This window comes from Microtus pennsylvanicus, chromosome 21 (assembly GCF_037038515.1).
Source record: "Microtus pennsylvanicus isolate mMicPen1 chromosome 21, mMicPen1.hap1, whole genome shotgun sequence".
Taxonomy (NCBI): Eukaryota; Metazoa; Chordata; class Mammalia; order Rodentia; family Cricetidae; genus Microtus; species Microtus pennsylvanicus.
The window spans coordinates 28,018,746-28,034,913 of NC_134599.1; the positions used below are offsets into that span (position 1 = coordinate 28,018,746).

General features: G+C 46.4%; 1 protein-coding gene across 1 annotated transcript in view; it reads left to right on the top strand.

The window, feature by feature from the left end:
• Galm (galactose mutarotase) overlaps positions 1 to 16,168 on the top strand; it is a 65,482-nt gene that overhangs the window by 13,204 nt on the left and 36,110 nt on the right. Inside the window, exons 3-4 of the mRNA XM_075955277.1 lie at positions 5,692 to 5,898; positions 11,838 to 11,919. Coding sequence (XP_075811392.1) covers positions 5,692 to 5,898; positions 11,838 to 11,919 — 289 coding nt within the window. The remainder of the gene's footprint in view (positions 1 to 5,691; positions 5,899 to 11,837; positions 11,920 to 16,168) is intronic.

Genomic DNA, 16,168 nt, shown 5'->3' on the forward strand with positions numbered 1-16,168 from the left:
TTTCTTCCTCTTATTATAAAGCCACTGAAACCAGTATGGGGCGGGGGCTGTGCTCGCTATCATGGCGTCATCTCGTCCTAACCACCCATCAGGTGCTCTACCTCAAACACCAAGTTTCCAACAGACAAAACTTCCGAGCGACACACTCCAATGACAGCAATGTCCTTTAGTGGAGGGAGTCCCTTCTGTGCACCAGAGAACGGGCTTAGATTGCTGAGGTTCCGAGGACGGCCCGCCCCTTCCGGAACTGGTCTAGGATCCTGCCGTGCAGCAGGTAGATGGGCTGGGGAAGTGAACAGGTGCATAGCGATAGGGGTGGTGGGATTTGAACTCCCCTCGGGGAGCAGATAGCATCCATCCATCTGTGGATGTCTAGAGAATGATTGTGAAGGGAGACAGGCTTTTTTGGAGCCACTGAAGTTTGGGGCCGGAAGTTTTAAAACAGTAACATGAGCAGCATTGTTGAACTTGATGCTTTATTCTTTATTTGATCTCAACAGTAAATGAATAATTTAGCTTGGAGATAATGTGCTTTTTCTATTTATATCTCACTGAACGTTGCGTCCTGACAGGACTAGAGATAGTACAAGAAATACTGAGGATGTGAGGTTTCTGGGAATGTGGAAACTCGGGGTCAGGAAGCCCTTTCCCTGGATAGGAATCGCACTTAGCTGCGGATAATAAAAATATTTCCATTGTGCACTTTCTCTAAAGGTCAAAAATCTAGGCGGCCAGACAAAAACATTCTATTTCAAACATTTCATTCCTGAAACTTTCCATTTGGGGATTTTTTTTTTCTTCAAGTTTTTTTTTTTTGGTTTTTCGAGGCAGGGTTTCTCAGTAGCTATGGAGCCTGTCCTGGAACTCACTCTATAGCCCAGGCTGGCCTCAAACTCACATAGATCTGCCTGCCTCTGCCTCCCAAGTGCTGGGACTAAAGGCGCGTGCCACCCACCACCACCTGACTTTTTTTTTTTTTGTATACAATATTCTGTCTGCACAATATTCTGTATGCCTGCAGGCCAGAAGAGGGCACCAGATCTCATTACAGATGGTTGTGAACCTCCGTGTGCTTGCTGGGAATTGAACTCAAGACCTCTGGAGGAGCAGTCAGCGCTCTTAACCTCAGAGCCATCTCTCCAGCCCTTTGTCTTAAACTTACACATGTATAGCCTTCCTTAATTTTTTTTTAAATTTCATTTGAAGCCGGGCGGTGGTGGCGCACGCCTTTAATCCGAGAGGCAGGCGGATTTCTGGGAGTTCAAGGCCAGCCTGGTCTCTACAGGAGCTAGTTCCGGGATAGGCACCAAAGCTACAGAGAAACCCTGTCTCGAAAAAAACAAAACAAAAACAAAAAAAAAAAAATTTCATTTGATTTGTGTGCTTATGTGTGTGTGTGTGTCTTTGTGTGTTTCTGTCTGTGCTCATGCATGCTTGAGTGTATGTACGTGTGTGTGTGTTTGTGTGTGTGTGCGCGTGCATGCTGTGCGTGTGGAGGTCATAGGACAACTTTTAGAAATTCATTCTCACCAGGCAGTGGTGGCCACAACTTTGATTCCAGCTCTTGGGAGGCAGAGACAGGCAGATCTCTGTGAGTTCGAGGCCAGCCTGGTCTACAAGACCTAGTTCCAGGACAGGCTCCAAAAAGCTACAGAGAAGCCATGTCTTGGAAAAGAAAAAAAGTCCATTCTTCCCCATACACTGTGGGTTCTAGGAGTGGAGCTCAGGTCGTCAGGCTTGCATGCAAATGCTGTTGCCCACAGATCTGTCTTATCCTCCCTACGAGTCCTTGTTGTTTTGCTTTATGCCTATACCCTGAATGCCTGGAAAGGGGCATCAGGTCCTCTGGGACTTGAATTATGGATGGTTGTGAGCCATAATGTGGGTGCTGGGAATTGAACTTGGGTTCTCTGCAGGAGCAACAAGTGCTCTTAACTACTGAGAGAACTCTCCAGCCCCTAGGAGAATACCTTGAAAGTTCACCATTTCAGGGAGTTAGGGTGTCATCCGATCTCAGTGAATTTGTTCTCAATGTTGCTGCTTTACCTGTGGGGAATACAGAGGCCTTCGCCCCTGCTGGGCTCTTCAAGAGAATCCAAGTTCAGTTCCCATACTACGTCAGGTGGCTCAACTGCCTTTAACTCCAGCTCCAGGAGATCTGACATCCACTTCTGGGTTCCACAGGCATATTATTCATATACCACACAGAAACACGTACATTTTTCAAAAAATTTAATTTGTTTGCTTTGTTGTTGTTGTTTGTTTGTTTGTTTGTTTTTGAGACAGGGTTTCTCTGTGTAGCCCTATCCATCCCGGAACTCACTCTGTAGGCCAGGCTAGCCTCGAACTCAGATTTGCCTGCCTCTGCCTCCCAAGTGCTGGGATTAGAAGGATGCACCACCACTGCCTGGCAATAAATATTTCTTAAATGTAAATTTAAACAGCACATTTACTGAAACCAAAATGTGGCATCGCATAGGCAGCTAGACTTGCGTTTGAAGCCTAGCTCTAGCACTCACTACATGTTGGATTTTAAGCAAGATTGCACCCTCACCTCCTTTAAATCATGAAGTATTCTAGGGCTCTCCTCTGTCCTGCAATGTGGGAGGTAGAAGCAGGCAACCTGACTCCACTGAACTCAATACCGAGATAACAAAATTAGTTGGCGCTATAAGAAATGGCCAGGGCTCATTGTTGACCTACACCTGGTGGAACTAAATCCTTTACTTAGGGTGGCTTATGCAAAACAGATAAGCAGCCAGGAGCACTCAGCACACTGAAGTTCTTTACTTCAGCCCTTTACGAGCCACCCAAACTCCATAGGAATGAGAGCCACCCAAACTCCATAGGAATGAGACTCTGGCCAGTTCATTCTGATATTTGAAGGACAAGGGAGCAGGCACACGTTCTGGCTCCAGTTCTCTGTCGCGGTCCAGGAAACCTGCAGGGAACAGTTTATCAATTTGGGGAATTTCTTTTTCTTTTTAAAAAATGACACATGTAACAGGCTTCCTTTTATTTCTGAACTTCAGTTCTCTGGTCGTTGGATAACGGTGCCTCCTGTAAATCTCCTCTGAGATGGGGAGACAGCCCCTGTGAAGTAGCTAGCCAGGTGGGGCTCAGAAAGGGCACTCAGCAAATGTTGGATTTCCCTTTATTAGATGCGTGAGCTTAGGACTCCCAGCCAAAGCTGAGAGGCTCCAGTGTGAACCCAGGATTTCTGTTTCTGCTTGCAAAAGCAAACTTTCAGGGAACTTCTCCATAGTTATTACTGTTCTTAGAATTGTGGTTGCTAGGATAAGAAGACCTCTTCCAGGTAACTTTTTCAGTACCTCCGTTTTAGGGAAAGGTTGGTGCCCAAAGCCACACACTGAGTAAAGGACACACTGGTCCCTAAATTGGGACCCTTGACTTGTGGATTGCAACTCTTCAAAATAGAATAAGCACGCTAACTATTTGCTTTAAACCCTTCTCAGGGAGCATGGCCAACCTCAGAGTATTTAGAATAAATATTTATGGAGGTTGTTGAGGGTGTCGCTCTGTGGGAGAGCATCTGCCTAGCATGTGTAAGGCTACCTGGGTTCCAACACCAAAATAATAATAATAATAATGATAATATTAATAAACCTTAGTAGAAAAGGGTTAAGTTCTTGTTTTTGAACATAGTATCTCATACAGCCCAGGCAGGTCTCAAACTCCCTAAGAGCTGAGGATGACATTGAACTCTTGATCCTCTCGCTTCTGCCTACCAAATATTGAGATTATAGTCATGCATTACCATGTCAGGATCTGGGTGGGTCTAGAAACTGAGCCCAGGGATTTGTGCATGCTAGGCAAGCACCCTGCCAACTGAGCTACATTCCTGGTCCCAAGATTATCTTTATTTAGTTAGTTATTTATTTTATAAATGAAAACATTTAATTGAGGCTGGCTTACAGTTTCAGAGGCGTGGTCCATTATCACCATGGCAGGTGTCGTGCAGGCAGACATGGTGCTGGAGAAGGAGCTGAGAGTTTTACATCTTGGTTCACAGGCAGCAGAAGCAACTCTGTGTCACACTGAGTATAGACTGAGCAATGGAGACCTCCAAGCACATCCCCACAGTGACACATTTCATCCAACGATGCCACAACTACTCAAACAAAGCCAAACACCATAATGCCACTCCCTACGGTCACCACTGCTTTCAAACTACCACATCCACTCCCTGGGCCCCATAGACTTGTAGCCATATCATAATGCAAAAATGAATTCAGCCCGACTCAAAAGTCCCCTCCCCATAGTCTATAATAGTTTCACGCTTCTTTAAAAGTCTTAAGTTCAAAGTCTCCTCTGAGATTTGTGCAATCTCTTAACTCTAATCCCCTATAAAGTCAAAATTGAAAAGAAGATAACATAAAATGGCACAGTAAATACATTACCATTCCAAAACGGAGGAAAGGGAGAATAGTGAGGAAATACTGGACAGAAACAAGACCAAAAACTAGCTGGGCAAACTCCAAATTCTGCATCTCTATGTCTGATATCAAAATGCTCTTCAGATCTTCGATTCCTTTCATCTTTGCTGAGCTCAACACACTTCCGTCTCTTGAGCTGGTTCCATGTCCTGTTAGCAACTGTCCTTGGCAGGTACACCATGACCCCTAGCATCTTCAACATCTTGGAGGACACATTCTGGGACACCCCTGACACTTTCCTGGCCACAGTGGCTTTCCTTACTAGAGTAGAAAGATTCCATAACTCCTTTCTTCCGTCCTTGACTCTAAAGCCAGAGCCATGTGGCCAAAGCTACAAAGTTCTGCTACTTACTGGGGCTGGAACCTGGATCCTCATCAGCTCCATCTTCACCAGCTTCCTGTTCTCCACTATTTCCTTTGCTTCCTAAGCTTGGTTGTCCTGAAACTGGACCTGTAGACCTAGTGACTCAAACTCAGAGATCCTCTATCTTTAAATATTATAAGTAGGTTTTAATGTCTTCTGTTTGTCAGATTGGAATGCTAAGATTAGAATATTTGTCAAGCTGGGTGATGGTGGCACACGCCTTTAATCCCAGCAGTCAGGAGGCAGAGGCAGGCGAGTCTCTGAGCTTGAGGTCAGCCCGGTCTACTGAGCGAGTTCCATGACAGCCAGGACTTGGGGGTGGGGGCTGTGAATCAAAAAAAGAACAAAGGATGTGAGGGCGATCTGGCTGCGACATCTGTCGCCCCATTGATCGCCAGGGTTGATTAGGCTGATCTGACTGGCTAGGCGGGTGTCCCCTTCCTCCCTCAGCACTCCATGTGCGTCCCTTGTCCCTCCCGAAGCTGCACGCTCAGTCGAAGAGGACAACCTTCCCCTAATAGAGGAGGACCGGTCTTCAGTCAAGGGTATACGAGTAGCTGTGATCCCCTGCTAGAAGCTCCAAACAAGCTCTCAAAAGAAGAACAAAGAAAAACAGACACATAAATATATAATATACAGTTAGGAGAAGAACATATAGGAAATGCAAGTGGATAAAGGAGAAAATGTTTTCCCCCAAAAGCCATCTTCCTGTATAAAGCAGTGTTAGGTAGGCAAAGCTCCAGACTATTATTTAAAAGCCTTTATCTCTGCCTAACAGGCTCCCTTTCTAGACTCTGCTCTTTAAATATTGAAATGTGGCATTTCGGCAGGGACTGGAGTGACTAAGCAGCTTTAAACACTTCTTCCTAGGTCCTGTGGACCCCTCAGGTGTTGTCCAATGGTGTCCAGTTCTCTCGAGTCAGTCCAGATGGTGAGGAAGGCTACCCTGGAGAGTTGAAAGTCTGGGTGACATACACCCTGGATGGTGGAGAGCTTGTAATCAACTACAGAGCACAGGCCAGCCAGACCACACCGGTTAATCTGACCAACCATTCTTACTTCAACCTAGCAGGCCAGGTAAGTGAACTTACTTCTTTCTCTCCTGCTGTACCAGAGTGCTGGAGGGATGACCGCGGGATGTGGCTGGAGAGACTAGCCCATCATGAAGATGAATTCATGCCCTTGTTGATGAAAGTGGCCCTACCAGAGTAGCTGGCTTTAAATAGATGCTCAGTAAACTAGAAATCTTAGCAGAGCGAGTGACTATGTCACCCTGCCAAGGGAAGTAGCCATTTCCCTGTGGTGTAGACAAATGACTGGTTATTTCAGGAATTCCCTTTCATCTGGTTTCATAAATGCACAAGTGCTCCCTTGTACTTCACCCTGCCCAAGACCACTCCCATCTAAGATGCCTTCCTTAAATGCTGGAAGTGGGCGTGTTTGCCCCAGCTCCTTTAAATGTGCCGCAGGCAGTGTGTGCTCCAGCTGTGGTCCTACAGCTCTCCCTGGCTGCTGGTGTGTGCTCCAGCTGTGGTCCTACAGCTCTCCCTGGCTGCTGGTGTGTGCTCCAGCTGTGGTCCTACAGCTCTCCCCGGCTGCTGGTGTGTGCTCCAGCTGTGGTCCTACAGCTCTCCCCGGCTGCTGGTGTGTGCTCCAGCTGTGGTCCTACAGCTCTCCCCGGCTGCTGGTGTGTGCTCCAGCTGTGGTCCTACAGCTCTCCCCGGCTGCTGGTGTGTGCTCCAGCTGTGGTCCTACAGCTCTCCCCGGCTGCTGGTGTGTGCTCCAGCTGTGGTCCTACAGCTCTCCCCGGCTGTTGCTGGTCATTCTTGCCCTGCATAGTCAGTCCAGTGATGAGGCACTGGAATTGAATTTAGAAGACCTGGCTTTTCAGATTACTAAACATGTTCTCAGTTTCATAATAGTAGCTAACCTTGTTTTATCAGCTGCCTTCGAAGCACTTTGTGAAGTGATTGGTGAAAAGATTGAAACCAACCTAACAGTAGGACACTTAATCACCTGGTGGAAGGCAGGTGGATCTCCGTGAGGGCGGGGCCAGCCTGGTTGACAAAGCGAGTTCTAGGATAGCCAGGACTGTGCAGAGAAACCCTGTCCCAGAAAGCAAACAAACAAATAAATATGATGACATCTGAGAGTTGTGTAGAATGGCTGACAGCCCCTTCCCTCATTAGCAGTCCCCTGTAAACCAAGTCCCTCCCCCAGATAATAATTTAAACCTGTTGAAGAGGCTGTCCCGGGATTGAGTGAGGAGCCCAACTGTAGATGCTGTCTCTATGACTTCCTCTTCTGAAGAACACATCTTATCTAACCATTGGAATCTCTGTGGTGTGATCTACAAGCTGGTAGCCCTGACCAACTGGAAACATCGTCCACTTTTACCCTTTATTGGGTTTTGCTGCTGGTTTTGCTGGTGGTCACTTCCTGCAATAGCAGCTAGCTGGTTCTTACAGAGACCCCCAACGTTCAGAACAGTGAAGGTGATTCTTGCTCGCTTGTTCTTGTTTTGATTTCAGGAAGAGTTTCATTCTTTATTCCAGGCTGGTCTGGAACTCACAGCCATCTTCCTGCCTCAGTCTCTCCAGTTCTGGGGGTGAAGGTGTGAGCCACCACCCCCATCTTCTACATTTGGTAAACAGAATTTTCTAGTTTGGGGCCTGGGCTTCAGGGTACCAGCTTTAAGTTTCAATGTTGGGGTTCTCAGGTGAGAGTGTGGAATTGTGTTTTTCAAAGAACGGAAAAGGTATGTAGGTTACAGGTGTTTCTTGCTTTTTATCTTTTCTGCCCTAGTCTGTGTCTTCTGGAAAACTCAGGGAACATGGTTTTTTTTGTTATTGTTGTTGTTGGTTTGTTTTTGTTTTTCTGAGACAGGGTTTCTCTGTGTAGCCCTGGCTGTCCTGGAACTCACTCTGTAGACCAGGCTGGCCTCGAACTCACAGAGATCCGCCTGCCTCTGTTTCCCGAGTGCTGGGGTTAAAGGCGTGCGCCACGGCCTGGCTGGGAACATGTTTTCTATTGACACTTTATCTGTAGACCGTTGAAAGCACACCGGGGAGGTTTGAGGTGGAAAGGAAGCAGTGTGGGTTGGCTGTGCCTAGACACTTGTGCCTTCAGGGATCCATCTTCTTCCATTTATCCATTTTCCCTCTGTCTTAGTTACTTTTTATTACTGTGATAAGACACGTGACCAAGGCAACTTCTAGAAGAGTTTATTTAGGGGGCCAGTTTCAGAAGATTAGTCCGTGACCATCATGACTGGGAACATGGCAACAGGCAGGTGGACATGGCGCTGACCCATCTTCATGAAGCAGAGAGAGAACTACCTGGGAATGGCTTGGGCTTTGGAAACCTCAGAGCCCACCCCTAGTGACATGCCTCCTCCCAAATAGTTCCACCAACTGGGGACCAAGTTGAACCTATGGGGACCATGTCATTCAAACCACACCTTCCTTGGTCTTGGGGCTTTTGTCTTCAAACTTGTCCCCCTTGTAGTCACAGAATGGCTTCTGTAGCTCGTACACTCGTCTCCAGAGATAAAACAGGATTTCTTCCTTTTCTAAGAACAATGAGGACAGTGTTCAGAAACAGCTTTGTCTCATGTTTGTTTCATCAGCCAAAAGTGTGACCCACGCTCTACCTAACCCAATCACCAGTGAGAAGATTAAAACAGAATTATGGTTTTTGGAGGCTGCAGGAGGGTTCTCTTCCCTCTACATCAGCCGGCAAGTCTGATTCCTTCCAGGGGAAAGGGAGCTAAAGGCAGAGGAGTTGCTGCAGCTTTTGAGTAGAAATGTCCTTCACCTCCTGCAAGTCAGTAGTCATGGCAACGCACAAGCAGGTCTTTACAACCTGGGCCGCTCATACCCGACTGTGCGTGAAAACGGTGTGGTTACAACAAGCATCAGTCAAGGGAAATTATCAGAAGAGAACACTGAACTCGGAGAGGGGCCTCAAGGTCTGTGTGGGAACCAGTGTTTCGTGTCAAGTTTTCATCGGTCTGGAAAGGAAGTGCATCTGACAGTAATCTTCCCCCAACGTAGCCCACTGCATTTTCCAGACCAGAAGATACGGAAAATGGAAAATACATTTGCTTCTTCAGTGCAGAAATGCCTGGGCTGTTCAGAGCACGGGCTCCCGATACACATTGCTTCCCTCGCCCTTCCCAATACCTTATACACATCCGTGTATTTGTGGTTTGGTTTTCATGCTGTTTCATTTTCTTCCTGCCTTAGTGCTTAAAACATTTTGTTTTGTTTTGTTTGTTTTTCAAGAGACAGGGTGTCTCTGTGTAACAGTCCTAGCTGTCCTGGAACAAGCTCTTGTAGACCAGGCTGGCCTCAAAGGTTCACCTGCCTCTGCCTCCTGAGTGCTGGGAGTAAAGGTGTGTGCCACTACCACCCAGCTCCTTTTTTTTTTTTTTTAAAGAAAAAACAGCCAAGGAAATTCCTTAGCAGCCTTGTTCCTATTGTGAAGGCACTGGAAGCAAGCCGCATGTTTATCTCCGGGAGGGTTGTATAAAGCCCGACAATACTAGACCATACGTACAATGGACCAAATCACTGGTCCCGTGACTTGGACACATCCAAGAGCATTGTGTATTGTGAAGTAGATGGGAGAGACTGAATGATACTGTGGGGTCATTTATGTGAAATTCCAGAACAGAAGAATCAGTCGGTAGCCATAGAAACCAGAACAGCACTCTGGTTCTAAGTAGGTATTTATCCTTTACAGAGGAATGGCAGCCAGAAGACAGACTCCTGGGGAAGGAGAGTGAGACCTGGACGCAGGCTGGGCTGGGAGGGTAGGGAACGATCATCGCCACCAGGCTTCCCTCTCTGGATGATGGGAGCAGGGTTGTGTCTTTCAAGACTCCTGTGCAGAGGAAAGTGGAGGAGGCATGGGCCTGGCTCTGGAGCCTTAGGACTCTGCTGCTCTCTGGGTAGAACGTCGCTCCTGACCAAGGGCCACCCAGGCTGCAGTCCAATCTCCCACGCTAATTCAGAGCAGAGCCTCCAGGCCGCGTAATAAGCCCTTTCCTGCTGTGTTTAGACATGGACTCACGTGTCTCTGAACTTTGACCTCTTTTCAGAATGACTCCTTTGATCATGCAGCCTGAGTCTTTCTAACTATAAAGACCAATGTCCAACCCGGGCGGTGGTGGCGCACGCCTTTAATCCCAGCACTCGAGAGGCAAGGGCAGTGAATCCCTCTGAGTTCGAGGCCAGGCTGGTCTACAAAGCAAGTTCCAGGACAGCCAGGGCTACACAGAGAAACCCTGTCTTGGAAAACAAAAAAAGATCAATGTTCACCCAGCTCCTACTCCTCCCTGGAGTCTGGCTTCTGCGGAGCTTCACCAGGGTTTCTCAAGACTGGCACTGACATTTTGGGTGAGGCAATTCTTGGTGGCAGTGGGGGCTTCTCTGCAGTTAGGATGTTTGGCGGTGTCCTTGACCCCTTCCGGTTTAGAAGGCAGCAGCTCCAGACTTTGCAGATATCTTTCTGAGGGCAAAAATCCCCCCCTGGCTAAGAAACTTCACTTCAATTGATTTCTGAGCAGCCGTGAGGCAGAAGCCCCACCACCACCTCACTTCCCATTTTCTGTGGTGTGGCTTTAAGATACTGAAAATAAGAAACAGGGCTTAAATGTTTTCATATGAATAAAAATGACTTCCAATCTACAAGCAGCAAATCCCTTAACTAACCTGTACTTCATAAAGGCCCTGGGAAAAGCATATCCCAGTTTTCTCCTAAAACAAATAATTTTCCAGAAGACTTTGCATCTTCCCTGGGGACACCGAGCGAGAGGCAGAACCCTGGGACTTCTGACCACTGACTGGGCTTCCTAGACCAGCCTTTGCCTCTCCCCCAGATAACTTATTCTCAGAAGCAGGGACTGTGGTTCTGACTTCTGTTGCGTGACAGGGAATGTGTCCTGTGGGTAGGAGCTAAGCCAGAGAAGAGTGACAGGTGACCTTCTCTGGTGAACCTGAAAATGGTCCCTGGCTATCCAAAACTTGTGTGTTATAGGTCAGCCCCACACCCTTCTTTTTATCTTTTATGTCAGAGAGTTGCATGCTAGGGTCATTTTTTTTTTGGAGATTGTATTTATCCATGCACATATACATACATGCTTACTGTGAATTATTTACGGAGGTCCAAGGACAACTTATAGGAGTTGATTATCTTCTCTACCCTGTGGGGATAGGGCTGGCAACGAGTGCCTTTATACGTTGAGCCACCTTGCCCACCCTGCAATCACATCTGATAATTTTTTCCAAACTTTCGGTGACCATATGGTGACTCCTTCTACCTACCCTTAAGTGATCTTATTAGTCATGGTCATGAGTTAACTGTCAATGCTGGTAGACATTTTAATAATTTATTTATTTGTATTTTATGTTCATTGGTGTTTTGCCACATAGCTATCTGTGTGAGTGTGTCAGATCCCCTGGAACAGGAGTTACAGACAGCCATGAGCTGCTAGTGGGTGCTGGGATTTGAACCTGGGTCCGTCCTTTGGAAGAGTCAATGTTCTTAACCACTGAGCCATCTCTCCAGCCCCACTTGTAGACATTTTTGCAAACATTAAAAAGTGAATACCTAGGGCTAGAGAGATGGCTCAGTGGTTAAGAGCATTGCATGCTCTTCCAAAGGACCCGAGTTCGATTCCCAGCAACCACATGGTGGCTCACAACCATCTGTAATGAAATCTGGTGCCCTTCTGGCCTACAGACATATATGCAAACAGAATAGTGTGTCCATAATAAATAAATTAAAAAAAAGTGAATACCTAAAATAAAACCCTGTAGCCGAATGTGGTATCTAACACTTTTAATCCCAGCACTTGGGAGGCAGAGGCAGGTGGATCTCTGTGAGTTCGAGGCCACTCTAGTCTACATAGCAAGTTTCCCGGACTACACAGAGATACCCTGTCTCAACCCCCACTCTCCCCAAAAAGACCCAGGCAGTACATTTCTCTCTCTCTCTCTCTTCCTTCCCAGGGCTCCCCAGACATATATGACCACGAAGTCACCATCGCAGCAGAGGCGTATTTGCCCGTGGATGAAACGCTGATTCCTACAGGTCAGTGACTGTAAACTACAATGTCATTTAGACCACGGTTCATAGCCAGAGGAAGATCATTACCGTGTGAACTGTTACCGTGTGAACCGTTACCATGCTCACCTTACAGCAGAAGTGCTGGCGGAGTTAACTAGCGTACTGATGTCAGACTTTGCATCTGGATGTGTGCATTGCGCTCATACCAGACGACAACACTGAGGGAAGTGGGTGGAAAGGAGAGCACAGATGTCCTGCTTTTAGCCGCAGTTCTGTAAATCTGAAATCACCTCAAAAATTCAAAGTGAAAAAATGGTAAGAGCAATGACTTCATTTTTTACCCAGCACCTGTCTTATACTAGGAAAGGGTTTGTTTTAGTGTTTGGTCTCTAACCCAGTGGGTTTGTGTTTACTGCTGCAAATTTAAAAGTTTTTACAGAGTACTGGGTATGGTCCAGGCTGTCCTGGTTACTGTTCCGTTGCTATGAGGAGGCGCCATGACCAAGGCAACTTATAACAGAAAGCATTTAGGGCTGGAGAGGTGGCTCAGAGGTTAGGAGCACCGGCTGCTCTTCTAGAGGTTAAAAGTTCAATTCCCACATGGTGACTCACAACCCACCTGTAATGAGATCTGGTGCCCTTTTCTGTCCTGCAGGTATACATGCAGACAGAACACTGTGTACATAATAAATAAATAATTCTTAAAGCAAAAATACAAAGATAATAACCACAGATTGATCCAAAATATGAAAGAATTATAACCAAAATATATTATGAACCCATTAAGAAAAAGGCTAATAATTTTTTTTTTAAAAAAATCATTTAATTGGGAACTTGCTTACAGTTTCAGAGGGTGAATCCATGATCACCATGATGGGGTGGCGGGGAGTGTGGCAGCAGGTAGACATGGTGCCAGAGCAGTAGCTGAGAGATTACACTTGATCACCCAGAGCAGGTGTCCACACACATACACACACGCACTTACATATATATGAAGCATAGATCTCATTAATCTTATCAATAAAAATCAGGAGTCAGATGTCGGGATAAAATCCTGAAGGATCAGAGTAGCAGTGGAGCAGCCACCAGTGACTTCCTACCTCTTGCATTCCTCCATCCAGAAGGGCAGAGTCCTGTCTCAGCCCTGCCTTACCACTTCCTGTGCTCTTTCTACAGTCCTCCAAACCTCTATGGTTAACTAGTGGCTAGCTCTGCCCTCTGACTCCAAGCAAGCTTTATTTGTCAGAACACGAACAAAATAGCAGAGAGAGAGACAGAGATTGGATCTGGCATGGGCTTTTGGAACCTCAAAGCCCACCCCACCCCACCCCACCCCCGTGACACACCTTCTCCAACAAGGCCACAGCTCCTAATCCTTCCAAACCAGTTCCACTGACTGGGAATCAAGGCTTCAAAATATGAACTTATGGGGACCGTTCTTGTTCAACCCGTTACAGGGAGGGGAGAGGCCAGTGAGATGGCTGGGTGGGTAAAGGTACTTACTGTACAGGCTTGACCTGAGGGAACTCATATAAACATAGAAGGAGAGATCTGATTCCACAAAGTTATTCTCTGCCCTTCACACACAGGCCATGGTACAAGCTCATCTGTACACATGTCATACACACATAAACAATAATAAAGCTAAATTACTTTACAAAGAAAAAAGGTAAGTATCTAGGCCTGCACACTGAACAGCATTAACAGCAGGAATTAGAAACGTTCATAAATGTAGTGGCTATAAAATTTATTGGAGATGGTATATGGGGCACACACATTTGATCTCAGCACTCAGAAGGCAGAGGCAGACAGATCTCTGTGTGTTGCAGGCCAGCTAGGAGTCTGTCTGTCTGTCTCTCTCTCTCCCTTTCTGTCTTCCCAGATACTGGTCAAAGCCTATACATGATGTCTCTGGCACTCTGGGCATATTCTCACGCTTTTTCTAAAGCCCCATGTGCTGCCATGCAGCTGTGCTATGCAGCTGTGCTATGCAGCTGTGCTATGCAGCTGTGCTGTGCAGCTGTGCACCACGCAGCTGTGCTAGCCTCCATGGAGAAGGATATGGCTTTCTCTAACCCTCTCCTCCATCTCCCTCTTCCTGGCAGCTGACGAGAGTTACAGCTTGCCTGCCCTGTTTTTCTCTCAAACTTGAGTTAAATAGTCCCCAAGGTTTTTTTTTTAATAGAATAATAATGAGAAGTTGAAATAAATGGACTAAAAATTTCATTACCTCAGCTTTGAATATTTTCCTGGTTGCCGAGCTGGATTTAAAGGCTTTTCTGTCTGTCTCACTAACATGTGTCGTCTCCTGATATTTATGTGACTCAACAGATGAGCAGGAATAAGCCGGCCCATCTTGTCCTAGATGCAGAATTATTGCATGACAACATTATAGTAGTGGCTTCTGCCTGTGACTGATAAGGGAGGAGGTAAGCATGTAGTGAAATAGCGTGTTTGCCTGTATATGCATTTATGAATCATCTTATACCATGCCGCTGGGTTTTAATCTACTGAAAATCAGGAGGGTGCACACCTGGCGTCTGAAGTGCGTCATGATGGAAGGGCAGAGGACAGTGGAGCCTAACCTGGAGTGTAGTGAAGTACAGAAAAGGCTCCTTCCCCTCAGTTCTGCACCACAAGTGCCTTTAGGGTGAGGGTCTGCACCTTGTTAGCATTCAGAACGTGGTGAAAGAGAGCTAAGAGTTTCAAGCTCTGGCAGCAGGAGACCCTAGTCTTCACTTTGTTCTGTTTGCTTCTTCGTGTAACCCGGACTGGCCTGGGACTGAGTGCTGGCATCCGGGATCACAGGCGTGCACACCACCACGCCCAGCCCTTGCTTGTTCTTACTCAGGATAAAGGCCATTCGTGTTTGAGTAATGCTCTAACATTTAACTGCACAGCTTCCCATTTCCTCTTTTGGAAAAAAAACTAATTTGAATAATAATGAACAGAGATAAATACATTTTTCAAAACAAGAATATACATAGCTACTATTTATAATCACTATTCTTTCAAATAAGATTGTGTGTGTGTATTGAGAATTGAATCCAAAGACCTCATGCAAACTCAGACAACATAATCTCCTACTGAACTACATCCCCAAACTAAGAAAAAAAATATCTTAATACCACAGAAGTGGGAAATCTTTAATTTCAAAATGAAGAACATTTAGCTTTAAATTTTTTATTATGTTTTATTTACTTATTGCGGAGTGTGTGGAGGGGGTGCATGGGTGCCATGGTGGGCGTGTGGAGGTCAGAGGTTAATTTTCAGGTTTGTCCTTCCACCATGTCAGTCCTGGGGATTGAACTCAGGTTGTCAGGCATGGCGAGAGGTTCTTGTACCGGCGAGCTAACTCACTAGCCCAACAGTTCACTTTGTAAAGAACTATGATAGCAGATTGACCCAGCGAATCTCAGTTTTCTGTCTACCAAGGAGACAGTCATTGTAAGCTACATCAGTAACTGGTCTGGAAGGCCACTTGAAGCCCTTCCTCTCTGGCTCTGTGAAGATGCAAGCATGCAACCACTGTTCCGCACTCTTGCGATCTATTAGGACACCAGCAGAACTCGTGAGAAATTCATGGATCTCCTCCATCTGCCCATTGGTTCATCAGTCCTAGATGCTGCCACTGTTCTATGTAATATTCAAGCAAAAGCCGTATCATTCTTTTGGAAGTTAGTTTCTCCAAAAGCGGGTGCTAACCACTGCTGCTTTGTATCTCAGAGGTAGAAAAATCCATTTGCCTGGCCCAGTTTCTATCAAGAACAGATCTGTAGGAGCCCTGGACTTCCTCTGACTTTTATAGACTTGTTTATGTGTGCCTGTGTTTGCCTGTATCTGTGTTTGTGCACCATGTGTGTGCCTGGTGCCTGAGGAGATCAGAAGAAGGCATTGGATTGTGAGCTACCATGTGGGTGCTGGGAACTGAACCTGGGTCCTTTGTAAGAGTAGTAAGTGCTCTTAACGGCTAAGCCATCTCTCCAGTCTCCGTGGCTCTTAACCAAGGCTCCATAGCAGATGACTTAATTCTAAACCAGCCCAGAGGGCCCACCCATCATTCCATCATCTAGAAATGCCCCCACATACCCAGTATTGCAAGGCGTTCCAGGAGTTAGTTAGCCATCTAAAAGAAGAGGCAGCAAAACAATTAGTCCATGAATATGGACAGCGTCAGGATGGCACACACATCTGGAGAGAGAGAACCAGGACCGGGAGAGTTGATACAGAGACACAGCACAGCCTGGAGGTTCTCAAGTAATGGAAATGAGGT